General features: G+C 45.6%; 1 protein-coding gene across 5 annotated transcripts in view; it reads right to left on the reverse strand.

Annotated features, from left to right (window-relative positions):
- Gosr1 (golgi SNAP receptor complex member 1) overlaps positions 1-12349 on the reverse strand; it is a 42657-nt gene that overhangs the window by 3451 nt on the left and 26857 nt on the right. For 3 of the 5 annotated variants that reach the window (XR_005878320.1, XR_005878319.1, XR_005878318.1), the window contains exon 9: positions 1888-4197. Coding sequence is in view for 2 of the 5 variants with exons in the window: in XM_005067375.4 (XP_005067432.1) it covers positions 9556-9680 (125 nt within the window). In the remaining 3 variants the exon portion in view is untranslated. Of the gene's footprint in view, positions 1-1887; positions 4198-7845; positions 9681-12349 lie in introns of those variants that run through there. The other 2 variants (XM_005067375.4, XM_005067374.4) reach the window with 1 other exon arrangement.

Consider the following 12349-nt stretch of genomic DNA (forward strand, 5'->3'; position numbering starts at 1 on the left):
AGCTGCAGCTGTGGGATTTAAGGAAAAGAGCTCCAGAAGCTATGGCTGACTCTCTTGGGCTGGTTTGTGAGGTCCTGGGATGAGAGGAGGCCTGGATCACTTTGAATGAAGCAAACAATATAACCACACACCTGTCCTTGACACAAGCTGTGAAGCCTGAGGTTAACACAAGGACAATTGATGGGCGGCTCATAGGAGCTCCTTAGCATCATTAGTAGCGGATGTCACCATGAGGACAATAGGAGGGACAGGTGGCACTACTGAGGGAACAGGTTGGAAGCAATGCATGATGCCCAGGTCACAGGGCCTGAGGGGACGGTGTTCACCGCAGAATTATGGAGGACTGGACCCAGCAAGACCTGAGTGGCTGGGAGCTTTAGTGGCTCTGCTGAGCCCTTCTGTGGGGCAGGATCTTTATGAGTAGGAATGACTTTGGCTGCCCTAAGTGACTTAGACTAGTATGTCTGTAGGTGGGAGAGCAACGTGGAGGAGCTAAAAGTCTGTCTGGATTACTTGAAGGTACATGTCAAGAATTGCATGGAGTGGGCCGTTGGTGGCTCACGCCTGTAATCCCAGCACTTGGGAGGCAGAGGCAGGCAGATCTCTGTGAGTTCGAGGCCAGCCTGGTCTACAGAGTGAGTTCCAGGACAACTTCTAAAGCAATACAGAGAGAAACCCTGTCTCAAAAAACCAAAAGAACTGCATGGAGGCCAAGTTAAGAAAACAAAAACAAACAAACAAAAAAAATGGACAGAAAAGCCAGATTCTATTCCAAGGAGCATCTGAAGACTCTAAAGCTGTTAAGTGCAGTGGCCCATCCTGTCCCAGGGCTGGGCAATTATCCCATCAGACTAAGCAATTTCTCCTGTAGAGGCTATAGTAGGGGTAGACACTGCTGAGCCAGGGGCTCTGAGTAGCCAAGTGTAGTGGATGGAGAGGCACCGGTTGGGACTATTGCCACAGCTCTAACTTGTCCTGGGTACCAGTCTGAGCAGCGGGGACAGCAGGGACAAACAGTGGGGCCTCATTCTCCTTTGACTCTGGGCAGGGCCAAGAAGCATGAGCTCCCCCCAGTGAATTCATGGCAGCAGGAGTGTGTGTGAGGAGATTCCATGGAAGAGATCCAGGGTACAGAAGTGGAATCTTTATTTGTTTGTCTGTTTATTTAGCTTTTCCACACAGGGTTTCTCTAACAGCCCTGGTCATCCTTTATAGACTTTGTAGACCAAGCTGGCCTTGAACTCACAGAGATCCGCCTGCCTCTGCAACTCAAGTGCTGGGATTAAAGGTGTGTGCCACCACCACCCAGCCATAAGTGGAATCTTTTCATGCCAATAAACTTTAGTATCTAAGCTGTGAATTTCTGAGATCTGACGCTTGCTAGGAGCACATGACAGTGGGCTTTCAGAGTGCTTCAGCAAGGCTGTCTGTGTAGCCTTACAATTCTTTACGGATGAGGTTCAGGACTTCGGGTTATGGTCCTGCCTATTCTCTCTCTCTCTTTTTTTTAAAGGAAGTCCTGTTATATAGGTAGTATAATGCTAACTCTTGAGGGTTCTACAGATTTGAAAATGCACTGGAGAGGCATAGGAGTGTACCAGGAGGAGCAAGGATGGGGATTTAGTTCACAAAGGTGCAAAGGCCAGGTGGGGTTGCAGTGGAATTCTTGGGTGTCTTATGGTTGTGTGCAGGTGGGCTTGCAAATGTTAACTATGAAGAAGGGTATCTTTGAGAGTAGAAACAGACCCTCCCAGAAGCCATAAGGGTGTTAAGAATTCCAGTGCTTGGAGTGGGAGACCTCCCAAGGAGATTTCATTTTAGATAAGAGGGTGCCTTTAAATTTTTATTTTTATTAAAAGATTCATTTTATGTGTATGAATGTCTTACCTGCATGTTTGTATATGCACCATGTGCATGCAGTGGGCATTGGACCTCCTGGATCTAGTTAGACAGTTGTGAGCTGCTGGGTCCTCTTAACTGTGCTCTTAACTGTTGAGCCATCTCTCCAGCCCCTCCATAGGAATTGTTGGCCCTGGGTGACTCTAAAACAACAAAGGTTATCACTATCGTTGCTGGTCGCATGCAGAGCTGCCCTGTTGCTGAAGATACTGCCATGCTTTGGTTGTAGGACTTGTAGAAACAAAAGCTAGGACTGAGCAGGAAGTGTCACCTCCCTGTAGGACCAGAAATTGCTACTAGGGTTGCTGGACAGAATTAAGGCCCAAAATTCCTACTCAGCTGTGGATCCTGCTTGCTTCATACTGAAAGTGCCAGGCAAGAGGCCCCATCTAGTGGGGTAGTGGCTCAACTAGTTACGGCTAGAACCAGCTTTCTGACTGGACCTGAGGCCTGATTCACAGTGGATAACTCACATCTGGTACAGGGAATTTAGACAAGGCATGTGACCAGGGAAGGCATAGGCTCCTGTGAGAAGCAACTGCTCTTGCTTGGTTTAGTGATGTGAGGTGTTTCCACATTTGTGTTTACAGTCACAGGTTATTACTGTAGTCTGTGTCCATGTGGATACCTTTCTGCTTTCATCCTCTTCCTTACATTGGGTTTCCTTCTCCAAAATGCAAGACTCACCAACAGGTACATTCTAGAGACAGGGGCTACAGAGAGGGCCCCAGGCTTTTATTTAACTTTCTTTGAGGCTCAGGATCTCTTGGGGAGACTGGAAATAATGTAAGAACCAGAGTAGTCTGTCTAGGGCAGTAGTTCTCAACCTTCCTAATTCAGCGACCCTTTAAAAAGTTCCTCATGTTGTGATGATCCCCAGCCACAAAATTATTTCCATTGCTATTTCATAATTATAATTCCGCTACTGTTAGGAAGTGTAATGTAGAAGGGTTGTTCAACCACAAAGGGGTCTTGACCCACCACAAAGGGGTCTTGACCCACCACAAAGGGGTCTTGACCCACCACAAAGGGGCCTTGACCCACCACAAAGGGGTCTTGACCCACCACAAAGGGGCTTGACCCACCACAAAGGGGGCTTGACCCACCACAAAGGGGGCTTGACCCACAGGTTGAGAACCACTGGTCTAGGGCTATCTTCTAAGTCACACTGTTGTCATCTTCAGTTTTTCTGGGCATAAAAGATCATCACAGCTGGGCCTGTTGACTGTTGGCATTTCCTCATAGAAGGGAGGGCTCTAGAGGGTCATGGGACTTCTAACCAGTTGTGTACAAGTCTGCCCTAATTACACATGACCTAAGGGACGAGCTAGAGCACACAGGCTGGGAGTAACTAGGGGAAAGGGCTCCATCTGTTCGATCACAGAGGACTTGCCATTCATGCTGGGTGTAGACCTTCCAGAGTAGCTTGTTTTAGGGTCACCCCCGCTCCTGCCCATAACCCCTGACCCACTGCTTTGTAGGCAAGTGTAATAAAGTCATTGGCTCCCCAGGGTTAACTTTGGAGGAATTGTTTCTCAGTTTGCTGTTGAGATCACAGGAAGGAGGAGTAGACATTGTCTTGTTCAGGGAAGGAATTTTATCATTTCTTCATACACTGTGCTAGACCAGGAGGCTAGGGAGGTTCTTCAATAATGACAGGTCATGGGTTGTTCAGGAAGCGAAATTAGGCTGCTACATGCAGGGTGACAAAGAGGTTAGACAGAGGCAGGATGGCATGCCTACAACAGCTGCCACAGTCAGGCAGTGTGAACCAGCTCCAGTGAGACATGACGGGGAGAGGGGAATGGAGAGGATGGTGGACTTATTTATTCTAGGGTGAAAAAATATAAAATGTCACCTTCATGTTTAACCCTATTGGCACTGGATTAAAAGCAGGTACCAACCATATCGGTGTGCTTCTCAAGATGTAAGAACTTTCTGCAAAAGTTTGGGTCTTCGAAAATACCCAAAACAAATGGGTTTAAGGTAAGTGATCATTTGCTAAAAGCCCCATCTCTCAAAGGAGGCAAATGGAAAACCACAGAGATGTCAGGCTGAGTTATCAAAGGACCATGTGGGAGGAAAGAAAGTCTTCCAGCATCGTGGGAATGCTTCTAAGCAGGAAGTTAAAGCTTCAGCACCAGCCTTTTTAGATTCCCATGTCTTCTGAGAGCATAGAAAAGAGCTTTGCGCACTGAGTGACTCTGCTGAGCTGGAACCCTGCAGCCAAGGCGAAGAACCTTGTTGGTTGCAGCTCGGCCACACGATCCGTCCTCTGGAGTCTTGTTTTTCTCCTGGCTTTCACACTAAGGAAAATGTCCTGATGGCAGGCATCTTCAGTGAGCTTACAGCAACAGACTTGCTACTACTTCTAGTCATCTCTTGCTTTGAGAGGAGGGTGCCCTGGGACAAGCTCAGGGCCTTTTGTGAGGAAAGGGTTGAGCAAGCGGCAACAGCGGCTCATCTTCAGAAAGGCACCATTGCAGTCACTTGGATGGCCTTGCTGCTGGCCAGGAAGGCTACGAAAGTGGCTGCAAGAAGGTGGAGAGGTTGCACTGTGATAGCCACCTTAGCATTTCCTTTGACTTCACTGCAGTCTACGGTGCCATCCACCAGTACTCACAGGCGAATGTAACTCAATGTAACTCACAGGCGAATGTAACTCACAGGCGAATGTAACTCAATGTAACTCACAGGCGAATGTAACTCTCAGGCAAATGTAACTCACAGGCAAATGTAACTCTCAGATGGGGCCTCTCAACAAGCACTTGGATAATGGCTTGCCTTTGAATAATGCTATAAAATTCTAAATGATTACTTTTAAGAAAAATCAGCGATTTTTATTTCCTGTATTTCTTAAATCAGGCAGCTAGAGTTAAAAGATTTTGTAAAACTTAAGATTTGACATCAGAGCTGGGCAGTGGTGGCGCACGCCTTTAATCCCAGCACTCAGGAGGCAGAGGTAGGCCGATCTCTGTGAGTTCGAGGCCAGGCTGGACCGACAGCCTCCAAAACAATACAGAGAAACCCTGTCTCGTAAAACAAAAAAAACAAAACAAAAAAAAGATTTGACATCAGAGCCATCAAGAGCCGGTAGAACACTTGCCCAGCATGCACAAAACCCTGGCTTTCTCCCCCAGTGCAGGGAAAACAAGCCCTCAAGACTCAAGCCCCTTACCCACCTCCTCAGTGACTGAGCAAAGCTCCACTTGTATTTCCTGTCTATGAAATGGAAAGGCTACCCACATGAAGGCGCTGGTTGTTATTTGTGTCTACATGGGAGTGCACACACGCACGCATGCAGTGGGTTGTAGGGTTAGGATCCCCAGGGAAGAGGGAAATCACGTTGGTCAGGGGGGAGCAGCTGCAGTGCTGAGAACAATGTGGTCAGATAAAGGACAGAGTGGAGTGCGGGCTGCTGTGGGGGCAGGGCTTCGCTCTGGTTAGTCCAGCAGCTATGTAACTGGTACACTAAAGCCCGTCAGTACACTTTACAAGGCTGAGTTTCTCTACATGGATTGCATCCATTATACTGTTAGTTGTCATACTGGGACTCAAAGCCAGGGTCTCCTGCATGCTCAGCAAGCACTCTACTGTTGGGCTGTAGGCAGCCCTGATTAGTGTTATTGTAAAAAGAGACAAAAACATGTGTAAGAACATCTGGTTCAAGGGTTGGGAAATGAGGTATTTCTGTTTCTGGAGAATCAAGTTCAAATAGTCATTTAAGGAGATGAGGACATAGCGTTTCTGACTAAAATACACATTTTTAGACTTTTGTCATAACCTCTGACATTTCATGATAAAGATGCTGTCCTTCATTTTAAAAAACTACATGTATAGTTGCTTTGCCTTTGTCTGTACCACATACACGCTGGGAATTGAACCTGGCTCCTCTGGAAGAGCAGCCAGTGCTCTTGCCCTCTCCAGCCTCTTTCCTTCATTCATGAGCTCAAACACCACCCAACTGTTCATGCAAAGGCTTGGGGCATTGTGAGAAGCCCTTCGCAGCAGTGACATCGTAATCCCAGAGGGGTGCAAGGTCATCTCACCAGTACAGATAACCACAGGCATGGCTATTTTGGATATTTAATTTATTAAATTATATAACAAAGTTTCTTCTATACAGTCAGAAAATGCATATTTAGATGAGAACAAAAATTAAGTACAAATACAATAATATTGGTTCCAAGAAGCTATTTTAAAAGCAAAAAATTAGAAAGTGCATTTGGAAAAGAATAGATTAAAAAAAATCAGTATTGGCATTTTTCATGAGGAATAGTCTTCCCTCAGAATAAAGTGTGATCAGAACTGATTCTGCTCCCATCTCTAAGAGTTACTAGGGTGTGGTATAAGTATTTGGTACTACAATTTTAGATTAGATACCAAAAAAAAAAAAAAAACCCAAACCAAACCAAAAACAAAAACCAAAAAAAAAGGGAGGGGGAGAGAGATACTTAAGACCCCCAACTTTTCACCTAGACACTATGCTTAGACCCTGCTTCATGTCCCCGGTTCCCCAAGAAAGGGATGTGTGGGCACATACAGGAATGAACAAGCTGAGTTTGGGACCACAGTGGGAAAATTTACATCTTTTTGGAAGACCCTACTGTAAAATAAGAATGGAACAAAGTCATTTGAGTAGGTTTGTTTTCTGTCACATTTGCCACAAATGACCAGGGCACAGCCATTTATCCCAACAATTTAATATTACAAGTTCAAAAACTCAGTAAGGTCATATCCATTCTTATAAGCCACTCCCTTGGGCTCCAATCATCAGCAATGAGACAGGGTAGTAATGGTGGGGGTCAAGGTCAAGGTCCCTCAACTCCATGGCCCCAGGTCACAGCATCAGGACCAGCGAGCATTTCCCCTCACAGAGCCACACCCAGCATGGAGGTGCTCAGGTGTCTGGTTCTAGGTATTGAGTATCCTCAAGGTAGCTCTTTCCTCACTTGTCTCCATTCTAAGATTCCCACATTTGGTTTGAATACCAGAAGAAAGGAAAAAAAACATTCTCAATAAAAGTAAACTTGGTACCAAGGAGAAGGGGAAAATAAAAGTGACAAATGCAGGTGGCAGAGAACCCTTCAGCATCACTGAAGCCCAGGACTTCCAAGGGCAGGTAACCCGCCACACTTGTGGATCTCAGTAAAACGTACTGAGCATCTTTACTAAGTCACTGGTACACAGTAAGGCAGAATTGTAGAAATTTACTGTTGGGGCCAGGCATGGGTGTATGCTTCAGACAGCAGTCCAAGATTCTCAAGAGGCTGAGGCAGGAGTTCAAGGCCAGGTAGGCTACATGATGAGACTCTCAAGACAACTTGGAATTTTCTGCTGTTTATTTCCATCTTTCCTATCTTTTAGTGAAGTGGGAAGTTTTGAATGGTTACTAAAAATATTTTTAAAAAGGCATTCTGTAAAAATGATGGCCTCAGGAACAAATCTTTTCTAAGAAGCAACACTGCATTGGAATCACAAATCAAAAAACCCTCTGACCTCAGGCTCTGACCAGAAATCTTAACTGCCAGCTCCTGAGCCTGAAAACTGGGTATGTAAGGATAGCTCAAAGGAGAGAAACGAAGATGACGTGAAAAAAGTTAAATGTCTTAAACTGAGGTTCCAATCTGAAACCACAGGGTCCTGTAAAGGTGGGACTGGAAGGGTGGGAGCAGCCCTCCCTCTGGGGCAACATGGGAAGACAGCAAACTCCGACCCCAGCATCTACAGAGTGTTCTCAGCATCCTTGGAAGAACTGGTTTACTTTCAAAAAGAAAGCAGGCAACACAATCCTACCCTCATCTGAGCAGTCTCCTGGGGTGGCCCACCTGCCACCAATGCGTGCTGTGCTGGGACCACCTGGCACCAAGCCCTGTCCTAGCTTATTCTCCCACATCAGCTTTAGTGGACAAACCAAATAATCAAACCAGTAGAAAAGACTGGCAATATATTTAAATAAATAACTTTATTTAGTATACTTCAGGCTTTATACATGCCCACTATATAACAACTAAAGTCCCATAAAGTCTAGCTGAGGCACAACCACCAATCGAGGCCCTTTGAAAAAAATCAAAGATAATAAAGTGTCAGGGAAGAGAAGTTCTGTTCTCCCAAAGAGAATTCAACCAACAAAATCCCCTGATTCTTTACAGTCCACAGTGGGAAATCTAAATTCCTTTTAAGGGCATGCCCAGTTAACAAGCTGATTAACCCATATTTAGAAAAATAAACCCCATAATTGAGAAAATATATCGAATGCCTTCCATAGCCAGAATGTACTAACACTTCAACACCAGAAGACAGACCTCTCAGTCAGTCCCAGACTGATGTCAGTCTATCCATGAGCATCAGTGTATCAAGTCCGCCCAGCGGCACCATCTCCACACCCTGAGGTGGTGAAGAGCTCCACCCTAATACCCTCTCTCATTGCCTGTGGTGCCAATGGGGACTAGCAGCCATCACTTTAGGTGAGCACAGACGCTGGAGGTCTTTAAAATAGCTGCTAGCTCAGTAAGACAAGTTATCAAGTTCAGATGCTAAGAAATAGCTAACCTCAAAAAGCACTTAAACTCCGTCACTGTCCGTAGCAATAGATAGGTGGATAGGAGTCACAGGCACCTTCAATGGTGGGACCATGGCCTGGGGGTACAGAGTCTAACAGATGAGGAATGAGTAGGTCCTCATAGGGCAGAGTTCCTTCGAATCAGGCTACAGTAATTAAGCCTTTGCTCCAGGCTGCAGAGCACTGTCAAATGGAATGACATGGAGAGCCACCCTTCAATGTCTTCTCACATATGGCTCATGAGCAGATCTCACTGAGAGTCAGGGTCCCCTCCCTCAGTTCCTAGTATTGATCTTCACATGATAAGGGACCACTAGGGGCAATGACAGACACTGGCTGTCTGTCCGGTAGAAATGTGATTTTCTCATGTAGAAGCACTTATTAACCCAATGGGAGAACTAATGAGCAATGCCATCTCCTCAGGGCAAGGCCTGCATTCTTGATGTTTCCAGCCGTACAGTTGACCTAGGGTGCACAACAGAAACAGAAAAGACACACCCTTTCTACAGAGCTCTCCATTCCAGACAACCTCACGTGTGATGAAGCTGGGCTATCAGCATCTTACAAAACTGGTGCAAAATGGAATTTTTCTTGACTGCCAAGAGTTAGGGAAAGAGTAGAATCTAGATCACTGAGCATCAGCAAAGCACAGCTGATTTCTCATCACAAGTGTTAAATAAAAGGACAAGAATTACTTTTATTCACATCCAATCTCATGGCTGAAAGCAAAGCCATCTTTGGATGTGGAGAGCCTGCCACTGTGAGGACTCCAGCTATGAGGCCTGCTGGTCATCAGGCTTCACCAGTCACTGAAGCCCAGGTTTTCGGCTTCTGCTTGCTTACCTCCTAGGGAGCCACAAGCGACTGAAAACCTTTTGTTGTTGTTTTTAAAATGAAAAACAGAGTAATGTGTATTAGAAAAAATAGCACAGGAAAACTGTGGCTTCAGCTCAATTCAACCAGGTCCGAGTCGTGGGTGCAGTTTAGATTTCATCTGGCTGCCAGGTCCATGGCCAGGGCAGTCTTTCTCCTTTCTCATTCCCCACTCCAGGTCAGGGCATGAAGGCAGTGGGCAGAGGCCTGGGGCCGTCCTTTCAGTGGAACGCATACAGCAGCAATAGAATGGTACAGATGCCGATGACCCCTCCAAGAATGAGCGAGTCTCGTCGTTTCCTAAGGTTGATCCTTTGTATCAGGCTGTTCACAGCAGGAAAACGGTCTTTGGGAAACCTTGTTAAGGTCATACTCGAGAGAAGTGTCTTTAATGGAAGTGACAGGAATCACAAACAGCCATTACAGGGAAGAGAAGAGCAGCCCACTTTCCCAAACTGGGCAAACAACCACCCAGGCTGTGAAGTGCGCCAGCAAGAACAATGGAAAGAAGAGAATCAGTGGAGAAACAAGGACAGTGCCGAGTCCGCCAGGGCTTCTGGGCTGGCTCTGCAGCTCCCCTGTCTGTCCTGTGCCCTTCCCTCAGAGACAGGAGCTCTGAAGAGAACTCCACCCTCTCTGCTCAGGAAGGAGTCCTTGGACTCACGCGGTTGGGTACTAGTGAATTATTTAAAATTTTAGGTTTACTTTGCAGTGGTCAGCACTCTGTAGCAGTAAAATGGGCTAAACGTTCTAGCTGCTCTATGAGAGAGAGAGAGAGAGACAGAGAGAGACAGAGAGACAGAGACAGACAGAGAGACAGAGACAGACAAACAGACAGAATTAGGAAATTTTTGTTTTTGGGCTTTGATACGTTATTAACACACCCCCTACATGTGTTGGCCAAAGTGGCCGCACTGCTGCACTGTCCCATAGCTCTGTCAAGACACCCCTTTTTGTTGGTAAAGTCATTACATCAAGTTTACAATGACCAATGACCACGCCTCTTGTTGAGAAACGTCCATGTACTCCCCCTATGACTGTTACAGGAACACATCTACACATTGTATGATCGTGACTCTAAAATGTCTTCAATGTCTAGAGTATATACTCCTGGCGTTAGTATATTTCTGAATGGGAAAAAAAGGACAAGTGATAGAGAAACATTTAAAAATTGGGAACAGGACACACATATCAAAGTGACAAAACCTTTTACAAAGTAAGAACTTCCCACAGAGAAAATCCTTTACCTTTTCTTATTCAATGCAGGGGGCTGGGGAGATGGTCAGAGTTAAGAATGTTGGCTGATCTGCCCCAGACTCAAGTTCTGTTTCTACAACCCACAACGGGCAGCTTACAGTAACCTGTAACTCCGCTAACCCTTCTTTTGGCCTCTGTGAGAGTATACACACACACATACACATACACACACACACACAGAAAGAGATTAAAAAAATAAAATAACATAAAATTGTGGCATCAGAAAACCTTGACTGTAATGGCTACTTTTTTTTTTTTTTTAAATCTCTGAGGACTATTCCTCTCATTTCTAATAACCCAATTCAGGGGTGAGGCTGAACCCAAGCTCTGCAGGCAGAGGCAGCTATACTTAGGAGGTAAAACAGTTCTCTCCTTGGCCAGTGGCTTAGCTAGGAATGGGCACTGGTTTAGGCTGTTAGAAAATTTGTTCTTTTCCTATGGCCTTCAAGTTGTGCCATAGCCATCTGTAGTCATAAGGACAGAGGCAGGCTAACACAGAGAAAAAAGGAGATCTGTGATGGGAGAGGAGGAGACGCTGGGAAATGACAGCCTCCTGCTGGTCACACTGATACAATCAAACCCAGGTCCTCACGTTTGTATGGAAGGCACTTTACCACTGAGCACACACTTCTGGAATGATGAGAGTTTTATCTGTAGTGGGCAATACGATGGGGTTGGATACTGCTTCTTTAGTACAACTTGGGGCTTGGAGGACACATATATTCAGACAGAAGGCACAAAGCACAGTGGTAATAAATCTGAACGAACAACTCAGTTTCAACTAGAATGTAAAATAACCCAACTATGCAGCCACCACTTCAGTTTTTTATTTTATTTAAATTTCTGAGAGATGGTCTCACTGTTGTAGCCCTGGCTGGCCTGGAACTTGCTTTGTAGACCAGGTTTGCCTTGAACTCAAGAGACCTGCAGGCCTCTTCCTCCCAAATACTGGGATTAAAAAGGAATTGTGCTTCCACACCTAGTTTCTATTTTATTTTCAATGGTTACACAAAATATAAACATTTTACATTAAGTTGTCTCTGCTCTTGCTGGTGACTAAGCTTATAGTTTATAGGAAACACAGTATGTCTCTTCAATGGGGCTGAGACCTAAGTATCACCTTAGTACCGGAGTCTAGGAGTTCGGACTAGCCTGGGAGTTATATAACAGCGTCCTGTGCGATTGAAACATTCCATCATGCAGGAAAACTCCTTAAGCCAGGGGGTAAACAACTCAAGAAAGCTTCAGGAAGTCCCGGAAACTCACTGACATTTGCCAAAATAAGCAGAACTAGCAAACAAAGAAGACTCTTAAAATCAGATCAGCGCCGGGCGGTGGTGGCGCACGCCTTTAATCCCAGCACTCGGGAGGCAGAGGCAGACGGATCTCTGTGAGTTCGAGGCCGGGCTGGACCGATAGCCTCCGAAACAATACAGAGAAACCCAGTCTCGTAAAAACAAAAACAACAACAACAACAACAAAAAAATCAGATCAGCTACTTACAAGAGGTTTAGACCAAAGCCACTTGGAAAGGGCACTTTCCAACCTGTTGAGCTGCCTGCAGGTTGTACAGTGTGCTCCAAGTTTCCTAGCTTTTGTGAGCTGTCATTCATGCTGGGGTGGGCCTGATGATGAGATATCTATGAGTTATTCCTGTTCCTGTAAGTAACCCTGCATTCCTATTTCTGTAAATAACAACAATAAAGCTCATTGGTTTACCAAGTTGGACTCTGGTGGTATCTGTAATTTGGTTTATAG

The sequence above is a fragment of the Mesocricetus auratus genome, unplaced genomic scaffold (assembly GCF_017639785.1).
Source record: "Mesocricetus auratus isolate SY011 unplaced genomic scaffold, BCM_Maur_2.0 Super-Scaffold_100007, whole genome shotgun sequence".
Classification (NCBI taxonomy): Eukaryota; Metazoa; Chordata; class Mammalia; order Rodentia; family Cricetidae; genus Mesocricetus; species Mesocricetus auratus.